Source organism: Pleurodeles waltl, chromosome 7 (assembly GCF_031143425.1).
Source record: "Pleurodeles waltl isolate 20211129_DDA chromosome 7, aPleWal1.hap1.20221129, whole genome shotgun sequence".
Lineage (NCBI taxonomy): Eukaryota > Metazoa > Chordata > Amphibia > Caudata > Salamandridae > Pleurodeles > Pleurodeles waltl.
This window is the reverse complement of record NC_090446.1, coordinates 77321074-77343606: the sequence shown is the minus strand read 5'-3', so window position 1 is coordinate 77343606 and position 22533 is coordinate 77321074. Positions and strand designations below refer to the sequence as shown.

The 22533-nt window shown below is 46.7% G+C and overlaps 1 protein-coding gene across 6 annotated transcripts in view; it reads left to right on the top strand.

Annotated features, from left to right (window-relative positions):
• The first annotated feature begins 2210 nt into the window (after positions 1 to 2210).
• Positions 2211 to 22533, top strand: part of RIMKLB (ribosomal modification protein rimK like family member B) — a 93851-nt gene continuing 73528 nt past the window's right edge. For 3 of the 6 annotated variants that reach the window (XR_011205436.1, XM_069242997.1, XM_069242998.1), the window contains exons 1-3: positions 2267 to 3070; positions 8574 to 8788; positions 18853 to 19083. Coding sequence is in view for 5 of the 6 variants with exons in the window: in XM_069242997.1 (XP_069099098.1) it covers positions 8617 to 8788; positions 18853 to 19083 (403 nt within the window). In the remaining variant the exon portion in view is untranslated. Of the gene's footprint in view, positions 3082 to 8573; positions 8789 to 18852; positions 19084 to 22533 lie in introns of all 6 variants that reach the window. The other 3 variants (XM_069242995.1, XM_069242994.1, XM_069242996.1) reach the window with 3 other exon arrangements.

Here is a 22533-nt window from a genome sequence, read left to right as displayed (position 1 = left end):
TTTTAAAGGCAGTTGTAGAGTGCCACAGGAATCCTCTCCTAGCCCCACTTCAATTAACATTTATATGTTATGTTTGGCAAAGATTGTTAATCCGTTTGGGCTGTCTCTAATGTCGTATGCTCATGACACTCAGTTGGGAGTTTCATTATCTACAAACACCAGCAGAAACTGCTCATTACTCGCCCCCTGCCTTCAAGCAGTGGCTGGATGGATGTCCCAAAATAAGCGTAAGCTTAACGACGATAAGATTGAGGTAATGATACTTGGACATCACTCACATCTGAGATTTAATCCATATATCTTGGAAGGTTTGGGAAATGTTCCTCCCCCTAAAGAACCCATCAAGAGTCTGGCTTGATCGTCAGCTTACTATGACACATCATGCCAATAAGGTCTCTTCTACCTCTTTGTGTTTGCTTAGGCTTTTGAGGAAGGTTTTTAATAACCTTCCATTTGTTGCCAAAAGCCTTATCATTCAGGCCCTTATAATCTCGCGCCTAGAGTATGGTAATGCTTTATACATTTGATCCCCCGAATTTTTGATCAGAAAGCTTCAGGTGGTGCAGAATGCCTCCACCCGTTTGCTTCTAAATATACAGAGGCATGAGTCAGCCAAATCAGCTATTCCCTCCACTGGTTCCCTGTTGAACATCGCATAGAGTTTAAAACCTTATTATGTATTCACAGAGCCCCACACCATAGAGGTCCTGCCTTGCTTAGGACACCGGCTACTTTCTACATATCTGCCAGTCAGCCTAGGTCCTCAACAGCTGCCCTGGCCCTTATACCTAGAGTAAAGTCTAGATGGGGTGGAAGTTCTCTGGCTTATCGTGGGGCCAAGTTATGGAATTCCCTACCTCTCAGCCTTCGCCATACCAGCCATGAACTCTACTTTCGGAATGCACAAAAAACTTGGCTGTCCAAAGCATAACTCTTCAGTCCATTTTTTAGAGTTTCGCCTTCAGCACTGGGAGTACTTTGGGTAGCCACGTGCTCCATAAATTGATAAAACATATTATTGGCATTATGATAGAACGACAAGATCCCTATGATGGAATTTTGGCTGCATAGGGTTTTGATGTTTTTAAGACACAGGAACCTCGCATATAGTGGCTTGTGCTTACTAACTCTAATGAAGACCATAGGGGGTACTTAAACTTGAAAAGACTGAGGTGCTGGTGAGCTGCTTGTGGAAACCGCTTCACTAGAAGTCTCCTTCCTGAATGTGACTGAAATTTTCATTTTACTAAGCACTGAATATACGAATATTGCCATTATGAAAAATGTGGGGGGGCAGGTTCGTCTAGACAAGTCATTCACTTTCCGCTTAGTAGGGATAGCGGTCTTTCTTGCAGGGACAGCCCTGGCTGCAGCCTTTTGGTCCCTCCCTTCGCCCAATAAGGATGGTAGGGGAGGGGAGCGGTTGGCAAAACTAATCCCACCCTCCCTGCCAGAGAATCAAAGCTTTCGACCCTTAGCGCCAGATAAAAGCCAAGCCGACCCGACTTCGCGCGCCAAAAAATAAAATAAGAAAAAAAGGAGAACGCAGTGTGCAGCCCCTTCATTTTTCCCGGCGACGGTTTGCAACTAACGCGGCGCGCGGCGCGCAAGCCTCTGACCGCGGCCAACGATCTCCCGCGCGCTCTGACGCACACAGTATACACGTGACGTCACAAAGCTCTTGCTCCTTTTTCAATCTTCATTCGCTAAATGCCTAGAACGACACAAAACATATCGAAACTCGATTTTTCTATTGAGGAACCAACGGTAGCCAAGCAAAATATAGGCCCTGCAGAGACCACGGCCTCTTCCCAATACTTAAATCAGACAATGTTCTCGCTGGGATGAAACAACAGGCGCGTCGCGCGCCTTCACGGAGAAAGCGAGGGAAAACCCAGCATGTGTCGCAGCGAGAAGCGGCTCGCGCATGCGCTTCTCAAAAAAAGCTGTAAGGGCTTAAAGATGCCAGAAACAAATCCCGTTCTTTTTTCATCATACTAGAAAACGGTACTGAGGAAGGTGTGTCTCCCAAAAGCGACTGCTCATTGGTTATTTCCTAGGGGGCTTTTTGTTCAAGCGGTGCACACGACTTTACCTCGATCCCGAAACGAGGCTTGATACGCACAACTACAACAAAACTCTCCATTTTACTTTTGCGCGCATCTCTCTCACTGGCCCCGTTCCATTGTACCTCGCGGTACTCCCCGAGCCTCTGATTGGCCGCCTTGTTTCTCTCTTTTGCCACGACTGTGTCCGCCCCGCGCTTAGTCGGACGAGGGTCGCGGGAGGGGAAGGACGGCTGTCTCGCTCCGAGGTGCGGTCTTCTCACGCGGTTTGGCGGCGGCGCTTTCTGTTCGCTCTTTTCTTCTGTGAGGAGGACGGGGGGGACAAGCGTGTTTTACCTAACACCTGTATTTATTTCTTTTTTCTATCGAGACAGAAAATTCACGTAGTTCAGGGGGTGCGTGTATTTTTGTGGGAAAACGCCCCCCTGCCTTTTTTTCCATTTTTTTTTTTTAATCGTTTGGTTTCTTAAGGGCCTGTTTTTTAAACGTTTTTTTTTTTATCGCGGAGTGTTCGTACTGCATAATTTCCACTTTTGTCACCAAGAGCGTCACTGAAATAAATATTAATAAAAATATATTTTTCCTGACGCAGTTATTTCAGGCTTGTTTTATTCCGCGGTGTTTATTTATTTACGCCCGCCCCCTCGGGTGGGTTGGTTCCGCCCCACAACCTGACTCTCGACTCACCCATTGAGCGCGGATAGGGGACCGTCTGCTCCCGTTCAGCGATTGGCTGGTGTCGAGGTGGTACTTGAGCCGCACGCGGACGGTGAGTCAACGGGAGCAGGACCGCGCGCGCTCCCGCCCGCCACGCCCCCTCCCGCGCTCTAGGCTGCACACGGAGGAAGCACGTGGCCAGCGGGTGTTAAGTGGGCGTCAAAAAGGACTTGAGAGCCTGTGGTCCTGCCGGGAGAAATCCAGCAGCAGGAGGGCACCGAGGACCATTACCTATCGCCAGGAGGACCCGTGAGGCCGGGTGCGCGGCCTGCTGCAGGAGCCCAGCGGTGAGATAGGTGCACGTCTCTTTGTCGGGGTGGCTGGGTTTGCGTGGCTGATGCAGTGATGACTGGCGTTATTCGTGTGAACTGCACCCTTGGGAAGCCCATATTGTTGCTTTTTATGAACTACCTATTGTATATATTTACTATCTTTCTGATGAGAATGATGGATTTACGTCACCTCCAATCTGGTTGACAGTGTAACTGCATCTTTTTGTGCTATCCAGTAATTTGATCGTCGAGCCTTCGGGGTGAGGTGGGTTGCCACATGCCCAGTATCTTGCTGCCGCTGCACGCGTGCGACTAGTTTGAGACCAGGCTCGTAGATGTATAGCACCTCTTGCCGCGCAGTGGTGTAGTGGGCGCTTTGGACCGCGGATGGCTCCGCCCGGGCGCGCGCACACGTCGGGGGCCCCCGGGTAGTTCTCGGCGGAGAGTGTTCAGGATGCTCCGCCGCTCGCTCTTGGGAAGGGCTCTCCCCCCCCGCCGCTGGCGCCTCGAAGTGCCGCGCTGCTTCGTGGCACAGACCCCTCCGCCGCATGCACGGAGCGACTGACGGGGCCGCGGAGTCACCCGGCGCCGGCTCCAGCACGTGCCCCTTTGTCTGGATGAGAGGCTGGGCGTCCGCGGCCGCCAGCTGCCGTGCGTGTCAGGGGAGCGCCGGTGCATCGCTGGTGCTCCGCTCATCGTGGGGATCCGGGGACTGGCCCGTCTCCCTCCTTACCAGCCGCCCGCGAGGGCTCGCGCAGATGGCACAAAGGCGGCCGCGCTCATCCCCACAAAATGGTGTCCGCCGCCAGCGGGGGAAGGCGCCGGGCTGCGCAGGGGCGGAGGGAAGGAGACCAGCTGGAGCGTCCGGCGGGGCCCTCTGGGTGAAGCGGGGAATCAACCCCCTGACAGGGATCAGGCGGGAAACGTATAAGGCAGGACCCAGAAATTGCTGAAGGCTGCCCTTTCCCTTAACCAGCCCCATAGTTATTGGGTCACTTCATTACCTGTTCCACTTACAACCAACCTTACACAGATAAACCCAACTACTAGACAGTGGCCATTGTTGCTCCAAAGTCTCATGACATCGCACTCTTGGGGGAAGGAGGGGTTTCTTGAGCTGCGGCGCCGTCAATCGGTGGCCGGGGAGTGCACACCCTGGCACGCCGCATTATTGCTACGTGCGCGTGTCTGTCGTGAGTAATGTGGCACGGGGCCCTGTGAGTCTGGGGGCTTGCTGTAAAATGTGCATTATTCGCTTCTTTCAATGTACCCATTGCTTTCATTGTCTGCTGTTTTGTTTACGCAAAACGATGGTTTAAGCTACTACTTATGAAGCGACAGTGTATATCCAAAAAAACGTAATAATACATGTATTTCTTTAAATAGTTCACTGCCTGGCTACGTCTAATTGTTCCCAATTTGAGAAGTGAAACATCTGTCTTCTGAAACTACATTATCCGGGATAAACCGTTGTGACCAGCTGGGCTATCGTCGTATGTCTATGGTACATTAGTGATAGCTGGTATTCCTTCACGCCCGACTGGGTTCTCGCGGTCAGTCAGCATCTTTCCTCTGTTACTAATGGATTCTCAGGTCGCCCCGTCCCTCCCTTTTATTGGTGGTTTCATAGGCAATATCTTATGGGCTACTGGACAATCAGTCGTCTTAGCGACGGCCTTTTTTTTATCCTGCAAGATCCTGTTCTATGCCCTCTATTCACGAGTCTTGAGGACAATGACTACTTAGCAGATGTGCTTTCTTGGTCGCCTACGGTCTCATGGTGTCCAATGTGTCACCGAGACGCCTAGGCCGCCGTGGCTCCTTCTGTCACTCTTTTTGTGCCACCTTGCCGGCTGCTGCTTTAACAGCTTCTCATCTTGGCCTTGTGACGCCTTCTCTGGTCTGTTTTCAGTTGCTTCTTTGGCTTGTGACATCTCGATGATGCCACACTAGCCCACGCACACCTCGGCGATAGATCTTCTTGGGTTGTCAGGAAGTGTATCTATTGTGTAGGGTCACCAATTTAGTCTTAGCTTTCCATTTTGCGCTTGTGGTGCTCTTCTGGGCAGTAAGCAGTGGCTCCTTCTCTCCTGAAAGCTCTGAGAATCACCTACCTCTGAAATTATCGACCTGCAGAGTGTACTGGCAAGGGTGCCACCTCAGTTTGTTAGCTACTCTTGTTGTCCTAGATTTTAGTAATAGCTTCCTTTGTTTCCTGTCTCATCTTGTAATGACCTCCCCCCCCCCCCCCCCCCCCCCCCCCCCCCCCCTTTCGTGTTGTGACTTGGTCGTTGGAGTGCTGTACATTTATGTATCTGATGTTTGTCCGGTGTACGTACCCGTCTTTGCCTTGTGTTCATGCAGCGTAAAGGGCATTGCCGAACGTACGAATTAGAGGTGAGGGGGCTGTAAAGTGGCGAATCGGGACGTCGAAAACTTGAGTTATAATCGCCCTTTCGGAATTACCAGGGCCCGAGTCAACTGCTGTCTCGGAGTACCTTTTGCACATGAAGATTTTCTGCGGGCGACCCTCCAGCCTGCTCTCTTCTTCGGGTGCAGAAATAATTGCCTCGCCACAGATGTATGCTGAACAGCAGTGGCGCACCCTCCTACCGCCCAGGCCATAACGGGCGGGTCCCCCCACCCCCTTCAGCTGCACACCTGCTTAAATTAATCTCTCGGGGCTTGATTGAGAGTTCATTTAGAACTGTCTGGAAGTACTTCACACGGTTGCTTTGGTTTACGGAGGCCTGATCGTGTATTTATGTATAGTCCCCAACCTGTCCGAGGACTGGTTATTTCTGTGGTGGTGCTGCGTCTTTTCAGTTTGTGCCTGCCCCGCGTGTTCGTACCGAAGCTTGGCGTGAGTGCTGCTCCCGTGGTGTGTACGGGACGTTACCCTCCTTCCGACCAGCAACCCTAATAATAAACAAAAAAAACCATCCCGTAAAATTTTACGACAAATGAGTCACGTGGTCAGTTGTGCTTTTCCTGATGAAACTCAACATGGTGTACTTTTACTTTGTGATGGTCCTGATCTCGACCGGGCAGGCAGTTCAGCGTGTGCCCTCAGTCACTTTCACCCTGCTTTTAGTGACTTTTGCTCTAAGTAGCACTGCCGCTTTTGTTAGGAATTTAATATTGCTTTATGTCCTACAGAAGCAATACAACATGTAATTCTATAACAATTTCCTGGCACATTCAGGACTACTAAGGGCTTTCTGATAGACCGAGTAAGAAGTTACCTCTATCTGTTGTGCGTGGTCTGGGGAGTGGTTGAGTTGTGACCATTGAGGATGATTTAATGCTTTGCGTGCTGCACGGTGATGTTTTCCGAACTTTCAGCGGCTTGTGCACAACTGGTGTGTTAAAGCTCCGTGGAATATGTTTGTAGCTTTCTTACCAGCCTTGTAGTCTAACTTTGGTGTGTAATCAGTAGTGGAACTACAGGCTTTCTATGGCTTTCCTGTAGTCTTACTGACTCGTGATACAGCGCTTGCAAGTCTGCAGAAAGAGCTCCGATCAGTATGTGTGCATGTATACGCGCACGCGGTGGGGCAGGATCAGAAGTGTGACCAATCAGAGGGGCTTGTGATTTGTATCCTAGTATCCGGGACTCTTAAAGAGCTGTGTGGAGCTTTGTTGGAGATTTTGTCAATGTTCCTTACTCATGCCACGTAAGTTGGTCTTAGTCCATCCTTCACCCCCCCACCCCCCCCGATGCAGGGCCATATTTTTGGTTATTCACTAGAATGGGTTTCCATTTTGAGGAATTTTTCTAGTGAGAGGGTAACTTTCATTGCGCCATCACCCCTCTGGTTTTGTTAGCAGGCTGTCACGTTCATCTGATTTTTGTGAATAACTCTTGTAGGCTTTTTTTATTTGCTGTTATCTTAGTAGTTCACTTGCATACTGCTCCTTCTTGACTGGAACAGTTAATACTACTTGGCAGGCTGTTTGGCTAGCAGGTGGGTTCCTGATGCGGTCTACCTCCTGGTCGTATGTGCTTTCATAGGAAAAAAAAGGATTTAATGTAACACAATTACTGAAACAATTTTACCTCAACTGATTAACCGAATCCTAAAATGACCCTCCCTCCCCGCCCCCCTAACCAAAACAAGGTTTGTATGCTATTAAAGTTGTAAACGTAATGCTTGCAGGTCTTAAATATATTTCAGTGTTTCATTTAAGGGAACATTCTGATTTATATTCTTTATAGTGCCGATTGCTTTTAATTCTAATCCCTTTACACCGGTCATCCCCCCCCCCCCCCCAAAAAAAAAATACACCCCTGGCCCATAGAAGCTCCTCACCATCCCTCGAACTTCCGTCCCTGACTCTAAAACTGTACTTATCCATGAACCCTAAGCTCTTTTCAACCCCCTACAGTCCATCCATACTCCAGCCACCCCGTAAATATAAAAAATCCTCGCATGCCAAACTACACCATCCCTGCCCCTAAATTTCACCCACCCTTTAACCCTAAAAAACCTGTCATACCTCTAAACTCCACCCTCTTGAACTTCACCAATTTCCGAACCCTAAAAATCCCTTTGCCCGAACCCGTAAAACACTGCACCCATCTCTGAACCCTAACAAACTCTCACCACTAAATACCCATCCTATATCCCAAAAATCCTTTCACTGACACATAACCCATCCGCCCCAGACCCCCAAACACTTTTCATCCCTAAACTAGACCATCCTTTCTCTAATTTCCATCGTTTCCTGACACCGAAGTCATTTCTCTAAACCCTACCTATTCCTAAAGCCTAAACACCCTTCAACCCCCCCCCCCCAAAACTGTCATTACTGAACCATAAACCTTCCCAGCCTTCAAGTTCACACATCCGCATACCATAAAAACCCTTTCTACTACAGAATTCCGTCCATCGGTGAATCTAAACCCCCTCCCCCCCAAAAACATCCGTCCAATTTTAATAGATCTTCTGCATTTTCCTAAATTAATTTCCTTTAAAATGCTTCCTTACATTTTTCATTTTTCCCCATTAAAATTATTTACATAGAATTGTTTTTTCCATTGTTTCTTCCCTCCAATGCGAGTCCACTTGACCTACATTGCCGCGAGGGCAGGTGTGTGTGTGTGTGTGTGGCATTATTCCTTTATGTATCCATCAGCTGGCTACCTATAGTAATGGCGACATTTTCCTGTCGAACCATTCTATTTGTTGTCTTGCACATAAGCAACGTCTGATATAATTGGACAGTTTGCTAAATGTTGCCAAGACGTTGGCATTTCAGCGTTTGACTAGACTAGGATGCTTTGGTATCACAGTCGCTGTCGGAACACAAGTCATCGGCACTATTGCCATAGATGTGAGTGACTTATATGGTTCGTTAAGATTTCGGTACAATGGTTTGCCCATCTTCTGGCAAGTGTGGTGTCTCACCACCGTCCTGCTGTAGCATAGTTGAAAACGAATGTTCGTTTCTGATTGCGGATGGCGTTCCCGAGCAGAGAACTTGGTATTTATTATTTATTCTCGTTATTTTCCAGCGGACTTCACTAGGAAGGCAGTGCTCATTTTCGGTTGGCCAGGATGTGCAGCTCCACCCCACGGATTTGGTTGTTGACTGATCGGCGCATCAAGGACGACTATCCTCAGCTGGAGATCCTTCGGGCATTGAAAGCCCGCTGCTGTGATGATGAGCTCGAGTTCCGGTTCCTGTTGATGGACGAGGTGGTGCTGACCATTGAACAAGGAAACTTGGGTGAGTAGGCAGGCTGGGTCACTTATGGAACCTTTTTTGGTTGTTATCTGCGTAATTTAAGTGGCTGTCCGACTGGTGTACTGGAGACTGATAAGTTTGTTAGCCTGCTAACGCCTTTGCATTCTGGAGCTGAACTTTAACCTTTTACAATATCTTGTAGCAATAAAAATCTGTAAAATCCAGACGTGTTTGTACTGTTACACACTGCTTCATTTGTTACAGTATAGTTTTAAATGTGGAAGTTAAACATATCAATATGGGTGTATACGGTGATGTGAAAATAGGATTTCTAATTTTAAATACAGGGATAAGACATTTCTGCTCCATCTAGTTCTCATTAGGTCTTTACCTTCTGCCATTACGTTGTAAATTTTCTGGTGACTTGGAGCATTCTTTGTCAGATTCACAAGTGTTAGCTAGTGGAAGATGGTCTCAATTTTTTTCTTCTAGAGTGCACTGGTTCAGAGTTAGTGATGGATTGGGTGTTTGGGTATGGGGGTCCTGCTGCAGAGCAGGACATGCTCGCTTCTCTGCCTTTTGTCCATTTGCACACCATGCTTGTGGTGCGAAGACTTTTTTTTTCCGCCAGGCATATTGTGCGTTACAGCCAAACTGCTTCATGTCCTCTGTCCAGAGGAGACATGGTGGCAGAAGTGGTGCACTTCATTCATATGCTGTTTGACAAACCATAAGCTGTTGTCACGATGTTAAACAGAATTGTTTTTTTTCTATTGGTTACCCTTCCGTAAGCATTGAAATTGTTCAGTAATGGTGAACTCTTGTGTTTACTTCATTGACTGAGTTGTAGATTATTGGATTTGGCTTTGGCTTTAGGGTTTTTGCTGTGGGTTCCTATGTCGAGTTCCAGCCAGTCTCCTCAAGGCCGGAGAAAATCGTAGGTGGACACAAAGCGCCCATGGTGTTGTGACACAAGCACAGCCCCGTGAGAGGGGAGGCCCATTGCGACGATTATGCTAAAATGACGCTACAACAATTCAATGCAAACAGACTTCGCCAACTAAGATGCCAACAAAAAGGTTATCTTAAACCAGAAGGACCCCCCCCTCTCCAAATGTCCTGACTAGCAGCTCTGGGCAGCAGTTAACTTGCCTGAGCATTAACTTTAAGATCCATGTTTAATTGGTAAATATTTGTTGACACATTAACTAAAGGAAAAAATCAACAACGTGCCCTGAACCACGTATCTTCAGGAACATTTATTTTAAAAGATCCTTTGCAACAAACATGTACAATTGTATGTGTATTTCATTTACACGCAGAAGCATTTCCTCTTAGAACATCGGATTAGATCGCTGCATTGAAGCATTTATTTAAAAGCGGGTTTCAAACATTAACGTAAAACATTCGTGGGCTCCCCTCCTGCTGCTCGACAGCAGTGCCAATAGCTAACCCGGAGGCATGTCAGTTATCAATTTTACCATCTGGGTGGCTGCGGTTGTTGTACGTGGAGGAACATTGTGGTGTATTTAAATCAAACAAGCGAAGGTATTGCACAGTTCGAACCTGGAACTCGTGTATCATTCCCCCCCTCGCTTTTCTGACGGTCCTCGTTATTAAGCACTTCGATGATACCGACCGAGGTCTGTCTGGCATTACCGGTATGAACACTTGCTGTATTGCTAGAGCTACTCGCTGCAGCATGCATGATGTAAGGAGAGCCGGCTCGAAACAAAGCTGTCCGTCTCTAGAGACGTGCACAAGGCCTAGGGTCTTAGCTTCCACAGTAAACCACCCCGATAGTAGTCCCCAAATCGCTATTTCGTTACCTCCATTCTCATTGAAAGACCTCTGTTCGAACACCTAGCAAAAGAAACCTAATCTGTACATATATGCACCACACGCCTTTCACCCTTCCATCTTTACTCATCAATTCATTTGCCTGCTTGTCTATGCTTTGGTTTTCTATCCATCCGTCATCCTTCTTCTCTCCAACCATCTGTTTATGGCCTATCTGTTTAATCACCCTTTCAAAATTCCAGCTTCCTTTCACCTGTATCTGTCCTCGAATCGATCCTTCCACTTTTACAGTTGGCTCTAACCTTTGACTGGACCACCCTTTACCCTGTCCATTCTTGTGACTTTCCATGTGCCCTTTAATCATCCCATTCATTCACCATGACATTGCTCAACTTTTACCATTCATTCTTTGCACCCAGCCTTCTTTCTCCCTTTTTGACTTGAGAAGTGGTGGGTTGGTTCAGTTACTGATGAGGACATTTTCATTTTATATGCCAGTATCCTTAGCACTTCGTCAACAGATTGCCCTTATTTTTGCTAAATCTAGCTAGTTTCAGGCAAGCATGGTCCGGCCGCACCAGATCATCCCGTTGTCATTAATTGCACACCTAGGCTCCATACAGCGTATTATTCCAAATGTTTTGTCGAGCTGAAGTTGTGGACAAATTCAGACTTGTAGCATTTTTGTGTCTTGTCATTTAAAATGAGATTGATTCTGTCATCTGAATCGGGATGGCTCTCACCTGAGCAGTCTTTAGCTGCGCATCATACACTTGCTGAACAATCCGTTCAGCGAGTTGTGCACTGAAGATACCTTAATCTTAAAATACTCGTAGAACTTTGGGGCATTTGTTGAGTAGAGCAGGTGCTACCTCAAATGAAGAGCTGCCCAAGCACTATACAACTTTTGAAAACTTGCAGGGAATTACAGCAGACTCTTTGGAGCCTGGTTGGCACTTTCGCAGCAGTTTAGTGATTTTTGCAATCTTGCTTATGGCCCGGTGTATTGACTTTTTTTGAGATGGGCTGTAAATGCCTTTAGTTGGTACCGAGGAGGTGGCTCGCAAACAGCGGTTACTCAAAGTTGCACCTGCAGTTTATATTCTCCTTTTTTGTGCTGGATGAAGTAATTATCTACAGCTTCTTCAATATGATCTGTCGTCACTTTGGATAGACCCTTTGGTCTACATGCTGGCTTGCTCAGGGTCAGTACTGGCTGGAGGGAAATGGGAAGCATATTGCTCTGCGTTTAAGGTAGTAGTTCTCTAGATAACTGAATTCTGTATGGGGGCTGGTGAAAGCCCCAATTTATGGCGTTTACACACTGTATAGAGGTTCAGATTTACTAAGGCCTTGTATCATTCAAGGCATCCCGAAGATCCAAGTTAGATTATCAAGCGATGCAGGGGCCTTCCTGCGTCTTTTTTTTTTTGTGAATTTGCATGGTTCAAGTCCACCCCTGTCCTCCTGCATGATGCGGGAATTAATGTATGAAAGATGGTGGTTCCACACAAATATAAAAGCAACAGGAATGCAGTGTGATTTACTGACACAGCCCTGCATCATTGTGCATTGTATAGTAAATGCAGTGCATCCAAGATGCACAAGTGCAGTAGCACAACCCATTCTCACACGTACACCGGTTTGTAGCGCTGTAGATTCACGTGCACCCATCTGCTGTGCATAGTTTTTTTGTTTGTTTTTTTTGTAACCTATGTGCATTGCCAGCGAAGGGAGGAATCGCTGTGCACTGGCACTTAAAAGGCCTCTTGGAAGAAAACCAACTTGCAAACGCCCAAGCCGAACACTAGATTGCAGGAGTATGGCGAGCATGTGGATCACCAGCACTACACACTCCGAACAAGCTTACAGGGTAAGTAACATTTTCCTTATTGCAGATACATTGTGAGGGCCTGAAGCTGGAGCAAGGGCTCAAAGGCTACATTTTAAGATGCCGAACTGTGTTGGAGGCACGTCTGTCCCTTGCATGCGGTGCTGAGTATCTACTCACAGTGACATACTTTTTTTTTTTTTTTGCTGTCCCCGCCTGGCTTCCTAGCACATCGTTTTATTTCTACAGCGAATGCCTCATCTTCTCCTTGTAAAATGACATTGTAGCAGGACAAGGCTCACACAGACCCCATGGTCGGTTTGCCTTCCTGAATCTCACCTGCCCTTACTGTATGAAAAAGTCCTAAAGAACACAAGCACAGGGCAAAACAAAATAAAAGGCTGCGTGGCCTTCAAGATCAGAGTGGGTGCAAGGAATCTACGAACAGCTGGCCTGGGAGTTGGGTGCTCTTAGATTGCTCTGCCACCGCGGGAGACTCCCCGGGAGGTCACAGTGAGGGAGGCATTGGTGCACGTGGTTGGGGTATGACAATGAGGCAGCAACTTCCTCATTTGAGGAGGCTTGATTCCCCAACCTTCAAAGTTGGGGAAACCTTATTAGCGCCATATTTATTGAGAAATGATGGCACAAATAAAGCTGACAGTGGTCCCAAACGCAATGGACTCTTCTTAGTATATACTTCATTTCGCCATAGTTTGTCTGCAAGTCATTGTACACGGTAATCTCATTGCCCCCACTTGACACTCCCTTTATACCTACTGCAGAGCCCAACACCTCTGGTAGCTCCTGTCATGCAACATAGGGAACTCTAAGGCATCCCAATCCAAAGCACCTTGACCTAGTGATTTGACTCCTGAAATCCTAGAGTTTGGGTATCTTAATTTACTTCCTAAGTATATGGACGTCCTCGGGGAATCTCATTGCCCCTTTACCAGGGCTCGTTATGCAGCAGAATGGAAATACTTTGTACATTACTAAATCTTTAATCACAAATCTAAAACCACAGGTACAAGATATTGTCTGCTGTCTGTTCCATTTGCAACACTGGCTTTGCTGACACATTGATTTTCTTGCATTTAGCTGCAGTGGCAGTAGACCTACAAAACTGGGTACGTGCCTCACTGTTAAGAAGCCCTCTAAAGTTGTAATGGACAATCCTCCCCCCAGACTACCTCCCATCCTATCCTGAAATCTTAACATAATTCTCCCAAGCATTAACTCTAGAAGAACCTTTGTGAATCTTGCTACTTGGTCTATGCCACATTTAACTAAACACTACTGTGAAGATGTTCCAGCAAGCCCAAGTAGGGCAAGCTGTCCTATGCAAACTTTTCTAAAGTTCTGCAACATCCCGTGGATAACCTCAACCTTTGTGGTGGGACAGGGGGAGGACCACTTTCTAGTCTGTGCATAGCATGTGTATCTACAGCTACACACTGCACAAACAGAATGGTGCTTAGCCTACACATGTTCGTGGCATGCAGTGCTTTAGGTTCAAATAACGTCACCCTCCGCACCTGAAGCCTTCAGTCGTTGCCGATAAAACGCATACTGTACACTTTTTTTCCCCCATTATATGAACATCACCGTTTCGCATTACTCCTTATCCTGCACCCGCTGAACCACAATCAATCTGAAGGAGTCTGCTTCATGGGCTGTTCGGCCCAAGAAACGATCCACTACACCTTGTCCCTCGATGTAAACGGAGGCCTCCGGGGACACGGGTGCAGAGTTCCTCTTCCCATGTTACATTTAACTCCAAAAGACAAGTGTTTAACGTACGGAGGCATTTTATCCAAAGTCAATCTGTTTAAAAAATGGTCACATGCGGACCTGGGCATAGATAAGAGTACAGTCCCAATAACGGGCCTAAGACAGGTTTCGGCTAGTTGGACGTGTTGCTTCGCGGTGTTTAATCTTTGCCGTGCCACACCTGGTGCTGGTGTCAGGTGGTACCTCTTTCCTCATTCTGTGGTCACGCAGCTGGCGCTGGATGCGCGTCCTGTGACTAGCATCTGGCAGTGTAAACGCGCCGCCCTGGGCATTGCGCAAGATGGAGGCTCCGCCGAAGGCCTATTCGAAATGGAGGCGGTGCTTCTCCCTCCTGGATCTGGGCCTTCCTGCCCACACCATCCGCCATGTGGACGGCGGCCAAACATTACATCTCCAAAAACTCACGCAGAAGAGGAAACTCGCGGTGAACGAGAACGACCCTTGGGCCCTTCTGAGCAGCAGCCCTGAACCCCGCGGGCTGTGAAGTGCGCAGCTCTGGCTAGTTTAGTGTGGCAGCTTGCAGCAACCCTTCGTGCGGACCGGGCCTCTTTTCTGGTCTCACTACTTCCTCCACAGACGAAGTAACAGATGGATGCAGGCCTCTGAAGTATCTTGGCTTGGTACTCGGGTTGGAGCCACAGTTTTCTCAACTGAGGGTTAGTAGACCTGGGACTAGAAGTAGCGGACAGCTCCGAGTTGAACTTCGCTTTCTTCACCAGGCACGGGGCTGCAGCGACCGTACTGGCTTTAAGCGTAGTCATTACCATATCTAAGGGTACTCTGGTAACCGTCCGTAAGGGTCAGGTTTGTTCTTTGGCCTGCAAGTCACCAGTTCAAAACCCAGACAGGTCTCAGGGACTCGGTGTAGTAGACTGCCGAGACCCCATGGCCTATCAACGTACCTACTGCAGCCGCTGCTGTAAAATCAGCTGTGCTTAAAGGCATTGTCACAAGATCACACGTCCTACACAGCGCAGTTTGCTGCCCACGTAGGCAAGCACTTCACTGCCCATGTATGCTGCAATACAGTAAAGGGTTTAAGTAAACATGCACATTGTTTTTAATAGTATTAGGACGCAAGGAAAGGTGTCGCAAAAAAACAAGACTTCCTGTGTTCTAGGGACACCAGGTCACCCTATTCTTAGCCTTATTTCCCCCTGGGGATGAGTTGATGTATATGTAGATTTTAGGCGTGGCCTGACATCACAGCCTTTTTCAGTACCTATTACCAGTTCTTTGAACAACACAAGTGGCCTTTGACTCTGCACAGAGGAGTATTTCTTTGTGTCATTCTTCCAATGGAGTGTTATTGCAGTGCATAACCAGGGGTGTAGAGTTTAATAACATCTATTTGTCCATTGGACAAATAGCTTCTTAAATCTAAAAAAAAAAAAAAAAAAAACTACTTCTCCCTTTGGTGCCATGTAGTACAGCAAAAATTATGGCAGCAATCTCATTATGTAAGAGCTTTAATAGCCTCTCTGATTATGGCAGGGCTAGTCCTAGAGTAGGGCTTGAATACTTGCAATTTCAATCCCTTCTATAGCAATGTCCTTAATTTGCCACCTTTCTGCAGATCTACACACTGGGTCTGGAGGAAGCAGAAAGCAATAGTTCTAGGCCTGGAATGCCCTTGAGTCTGCAAACCTAACTTGCCTATTTTTTTAAGGATTTTTTTTCACCGGGTCTTCTCTAATCTTTTCCCATTATGAGAGAAGCTGGAAAATTTACTGCTGACAATGGCCGAACTAGATCTCCCAGAGTTCGGGGAAAAAAGTGATTGGCGAGAAAGTGAACTTGTAAACGCTCAATCAATTATTTTGTTTTTTTCCACTTGAGCAAATCTACACATGCATGTGTGCTTGTGCTGAAATACACTTCTCCAATATTTTCTAGGAATACAATTTCCTGGTCTCTTTCTGTAAGTTCTTGTGAATTCATGAAAGCCTCTAAAACACGTATACCATGGGTGCACTTTTGTGACTTTTAAGAATTGGGTTCCTAATTAGTATGGTGTTACACATTTTGGTTTTATTATACTTTCTCCGCATCAGCTAGCTTTACTGTGAATGTCGGCGTTCTGCTTTTCCACAAGGAGCATATTGGCACAGTTTGCCACAGTAGTTCCTGGCACTGAACAATCAGTGGCGTAACAAAACTGGAGGGGCTCCTCACCCCCGCAAAGAACGTGGAGCCCCAACTCACTCATTCACCCCTCCGCCCTCAGGGCAGGTGGCCGCCTGGAGGGGGGCTGTGTGGCCTCAGTTATGCCACTGGTGGCAATGTTTGTGTGTGTGTGTTTTTTTTTGTGTGTTTTTTTTTAAAGACCTTATTCCCCCCCCCCCCTTCTTTCTTTTTGCCAGTGTTAAAGTGGTGAGGTGTTACAATAGCCACATCAAAACAAGATGCACATTGACGAAACAAAGACTCAATGACGGATCAGTTGTCTTTGCTGGTGCTTGTTTTTTCATGTTTTCATAATATTATTGGAAATGGCCACACTGATTTTTTTTTTTTTTCCATTAGGGATGTATTTTTGGAAATACTAGCACACGCATCAACACATTTTACTTGCTTACAAGCTTTTGCAAACATTTGTATCTAATCTGAGCGTTATACTTGGCCTCATTAAGTTTTTCAAACGTGTACACTTTTTTTAATACTTCAACCACGGTCAATAGTGCAGTGTGAATTTGATACGTTTATTTACAGCACCCATCCTAACAATGACGGCTTTTCATTAATGTACCATAAATAAAATATCGTACAGCATTAATGTATGGGCACATTACTTCAACTGAAAACAGATCCCTTCTCTGTAAACTAGCAGCCAAAGGGTTTGAGCTGCAGGGGTTTAGGCCTACTTGTCCAAAGGACAACAAACATGGAAATGTGTTGCCCTTTACCCCAAACAATGTGTCCTGGGTGTCTGACTATAGACTTAGTATTTCACCCCCCAAAAGTGCACTAAATCCTCACATGTTAAATACTATAGATGTGCATACTCCTTTTTTTTTTTTTTTTTGCTCTAAACTGAACCAAGGAGATCTCGTTATACACCCTTCATTTTCATAGGCTAACAATCCAAAAAGTGCACCTACGATGTGTCTGAGATGACTTGCACTTAGTTCTTTAATTCCTGCCACCAAGGTTAAAATAGTGACGTTGAAAAAACAGCTCTTGGAGTGCAGACTGAGCATATTTCTATTGAATATCCAATGACTCCAGACCAGACAAGCTGCAGCCAGGCTTGCCCTGGATCTCCTTAGACAAACTTGCATCATTTACTACCTCTGGGAACTCCAGTGGCTAAGCTATATGGAAAAGATGAGTTCAAGCAGCTGACCTATGCACACAAGGCCCTTCACACTTGTGGACCCGCTTACTTGAACCACCGCCTCAACTTCCACCAGTCTGCCTGACACCTCCGCTCTGTCACTTTGTCTAACCCTCCGCATTTGACATAGCAGATGTGGTGGTCAAGCCTTCTGTCGCTTACCTAGCAATGGAGGCCTAGAATGAGCTACCCTTTCATCTGTGGAGCTCTCCCATTGCTTCTAGAATTCCAAAAGTTCCTGATGACCTGGATAGTCAACTGGAACTGACAGCGCCTGGGTTCCCTCGGGGGTGACAAGTAGTGTTTTACAGATCTATGTATTGATTGCTTTCTCCTAAGTTTGCTAGTGTCCTGTGTATTACTTCTCAAACTTAAGAAAAATAGTTTAAACTGCAGAACTACTCCAGGTAAGTAAGAACGCAGACTTTTTTGGGGGGAGGAAGGTACGGGGCAGGACATGTACGATAGAATCAGAAATGTGGGTTATCAATAGCATCCATTACATACAGATCTTAGAATTCATTAAACAACCTCCTGAAAATCAAGCATGGTAAGTAATTTCAGAAGCACCTTTAGGAATTGTTGGGAAGAGATCCTTAAGTTACTTGGGAAGAGTGCTGTCATAATAGCCGCAAAGGATTTTACAGAATGTTCTTGTGATAAAAATAGGAATAATGCCATATTATAGGTTTGGTCGGCCTTAATACACCTCAAATGAGGTTTCTACATGGCCTCTCCAGATCTCCTACTTTAGTAGGAGGAGCTTCCATCAGTTTAGGGCAAGTCTGCTTTAGAATCCCGATTCTACTATAATTGTATGGTAGACTGACACTACCAATTCACGGCCCTGCCTTTCCACCTTTAGTCTGCTTCTTGGGTTATGCCCAAGTGCATGGCTGCAGACACAGCTGTTTGTGCTGCTGGGCTGCGTAGTTTCTGCAGTCCTCATAATAACCCTTCGAATGAGAGCAGTCATCCTGGTGAGGTCACAGAGCAGAGGTATGCTTCACATTACACAGGCCTTCATGACTGAACTGGGGCATCTAAATTAAGTTTATGCTCCGTAGCAGAGGCCATTAATGTTCCACTAGATACATTGAATTAGAACTCGCATTAACAGCTGATGGCTGACACCCAACCGGTTGGGCATCTAGCAGCATCAGTGGTGTAACAATAAGTGCACCCCCCCAGTATCGCCACTAACACCAGAATGATTTTGAACCTTCTTTACTATTTTTGCATAAGTAGATCTGTATATTTGTCACTACTTTTATCCTCTGGTGTAGTTGGTCATGTCTTCATGTATGTACATGAAGTAATGAATGTTACTCTTCTTTTTCTCAGGTCTTCGTATCAATGGTGAACTGGTCACTGCCTACCCACAAGTGGTGGTGGTTCGTGTTCCGACACCGTGGGTGCAGAATGATAGTGACATCACTGTCCTGCGACACTTGGAGAAGATGGGGTGTCGGCTGATGAACAGACCTCAAGCCATTCTTAACTGTGTCAACAAGTTTTGGACTTTCCAGGAGCTGGCTGGGCATGGTGTGCCGCTCCCAGATACATTCTCTTATGGTAAGCTAAACACTTTTAAAATCATAATTTCTTTGAATTAGGTGCTTTCAAGTGAAGTTGTCAGAACGTCTGCATTGTGATGCACAAGAGAATTAGATTAACCTGGCGAGTGAATCTGCAGTGTAATGGTAGTACTGTGTTCCTAGAGGATCCCTTATTGCACACCTAAAATGAGGAAAGAACCAGAACCAAGGAAGAGGGTTAGCTATAGAGACTATTTTCAGGAGCCTTAGAAACAGGGTAATTGGTTAGTGTAGTTTTTTTTTTTTTGGGGGGGGGATGCTTTCTCTTAAGCTAATTCAAATACATTGAACCTACAAATTATATTTAAAAGTTTAAACATTACTTTTCTCCATTTTCAACTTGGAAAAGCCTTTGAACTAATGAGAAGGCTTTTCCCATCTTGTTTTATTAAGACCATTTAATGCTAATGAGTGGAGAAAGATGCTCCCACACTTTTTGATTTAATAGAGATTCCTAACCATTTTGTAAAGGACATGATGATGTGGTGAAAGTGACTGCTTCTGCTCATCAGACTCTAGTTCCAGCATGGGTCCAGTAATCTTGGCACTGATGTCTCATTTAGTTATCCGTGTGGCAAGACCAAAGAGTGGGTGACATAATTGCAGGGGATGAAACTGAAGTAACAAAAAAAGCAGATGAATGAAATCTTGAACGTTGAAATGATCCTATGTAAATTCTCCAAAGCAATTTATCAGTATCTCATTTCAGAAAATAGATGATGTACTTGTCCTTCGAGCAATTGTGCTCAAACTGGGCCAAGTTCAATCCCTGCACATTGGACTTGGTGGTAGCGATAGCAGTCACAGGCTTCTCAGTTAGCATGGGGGTGCTTAAACTCGGGACTTCACACAGGATCGCAAAACTTTGATTGACTGTGTAGGAAGCTGGCCTGGTGTGTGGTGAGTGCCTGTGGGGCTATCAACTTTTACAAGGTCCTGGTATCCCCTATTAGTAAGGTGTAGTCGGTGTCTAGGAAGCCAGGGCTCTCCAGAGGTAGCTGTAGATGAGCAGCCAAGACTTATCTAGGAGACATGCAAAGCTTATGCAATATTAGTTACTCAGCACTCAAACACATGAAAGAACCACACATTGTTACAAAAATAAAGGTACATTATTATTTTAGGAAAATACCCTCTTGAATTGTTATCCCCAATTTTTGTCAGTGGGCATGTGTGGTATCAAATAACATGCGCTCATACATGACAGTGTTCCCTTGGCTGCGAGGGACTTTGTCATGGAGGCACAGGCTGCTTGGTCTGTGAAGCTCGTCCGTGCCCTTCTGAGAATGGGCTATTGCCTGCACCTACCAGTTGAGGCCTAGAGATATTGAGAGACTTGCAAAGCACTTGACTGCCGCATGACCCCTGGAGGCACTAGGAAGTGGACAGACATCAAGCCCTATCAAGATGAGATTGGGCTTGCTTTAGATCCCCAACCCCCACACAACGGGCAGCTCCAAGTCAACGTCTGAAGCTCCAGGCACTAGCATGGTACATCCCTTCAAATAGCTCACTGATACAAACTCAGGAGGACTGTCGCTTTGACCTACAGATGGACAAACTAGAAGTTCTTTGAGAAATCCGGGAGTCCGGTATAATAGCTTGGACGACTGGGGATCATTACAATGGATATGAACCTGCTCAAAGATGACGAGCATAAACTGACTGAAAAGGTTGGAACCAATGAACAGACTATTGCCACACTAACGCTGGGTCAGGCAGAACACCTGCCCCAACTTAAGCAGATGCATAGACTGATTAGGCAACTCATGACCATGTGAATGATGCCAAAGGGAGGTCCTGCAGGAATAATGTACAGATAGTGGGTGTCCTGATAGGTGCTGGGGGACCTCACACACAATTTAGGCATGGTTCTGCTCAGTGGTGGCTCCCTCAGGATGGTATAACTAAGCAATCCCCTCCAAGAAACCCATTCCAGGAGTGCCTACATGCCCCGTGGTGGCCAAGATACTCCACCTAGGGACCAAAATGTTGTTCTGCACTGTAGGAAGTTGGCTCTGTATATACTATTTCAAAGTAAATAGTGTGCACAGAGTGCAAGGATTCCCCTTAGAGGTATGATAGTGGCAAAAGTAGATAATTCTAATGCTCTATTTTGTGGTAGTGTGGTCGAGCAGTAGGTTTATCAGAGGGTAGTGTTAAGCATTTGTTGTACACACACAGGCAATACATGAAGAACACACACTCGGTCTTACCCAGGCCAATAGGTTTTTATATTGAAAAATATATTTTCTTAGTTTTAAGAACTACAGGTTCAAGATTTACAGTTAATACTTTAAATGTAAGGTACTTCCCTTAGATACTTTAGGATCTTTGAATGAAAGCAGTATCACAAACAGTCTTTGTAAAAATGGCAAGACATTTTCAAAGTGGACACTTAGTGCAAAAATCAACATTTCCTGGGGGAGGTAAGTAAAGGATGGCTTTGCAGGTAAGTAAAAAACTTGCAAGTCAAGTTTGGGGCATAGGCAGCCCACCGTTGGGGGTTCAAGGCAACCCCAAAGTTACCACACCAGCAGCTCAGGGCTGGTCAGGTGCAAAGGTCAAAGAGGTGCCCAAAACACATAGGTGCCTATGGGAACAGGGGTACTCCAGTTCTGGGGGCTGCGGGTGCAGTGTTGGTTCTAGGTGTCCTGTCCCATGTTACAGGCAGTCGTGGTCGGGGGGGATCCTCTGGATTCTCTCGGCAGGCATCGCTGTGGGGGCTCAGGGTGGTTGTCCCTGGTTACTCCACAGGCTCGCAGTCGCCAGGGAGTCCTCCCTGAGGTGTTGGTTCTATGAATCTCAAGCCGGGGGCGTCGGGTGCAGAGTGAAGTCTCACGCTTCCGGCGGGAAACTTGCAGTCTTGGAAAGTTGCTTCTTGGTTGCAAAGAAGTTGCAGGTTTTGAATAGGGCTGCTGTTCACAGGAGTTTCTTGGTCCTGAAGTCCAGGGCAGTCCCCTGAGGCTTCAGAGGTCGCTGATCCCTGTCGGATGTGTCGCTGGAGCAGGTCTTCGAAGTTGGAGACAGGCCGGTAGGGCTGGGGCCAAATCCGTTGTCGTCTTCCTCCTTCTCTGCAGGCTTGTAGGTCAGCAGTCCTCCTTTCTTCAGGTTGCAGGAATCTGCTTTCCTGGTGTGTTTAGGACGGAGGGCAGTGGCCAATTGCTACTGTCCTTGAGGGTGGCTACACCCTCTTTGTGCCTCCTCCCTGTGGGGAGGGGGGGCACATCCCTAATCCTATTGGGGGAATCCTCCAAACTCAAGATGGAGGCTTTCTCAAGGCGCAGGGGTCACCTCAGGACACCTTAGGGGCTGTCCTGACTGGTGGGTGACTCCTTGTTTTTCTCATTATCTCCTCCAGCCTTGCTGCCAAGTGGGGGCAGTGGCTGGAGGCGTGGGCATCTCCACTAGCTGGGATGCCCTGGGG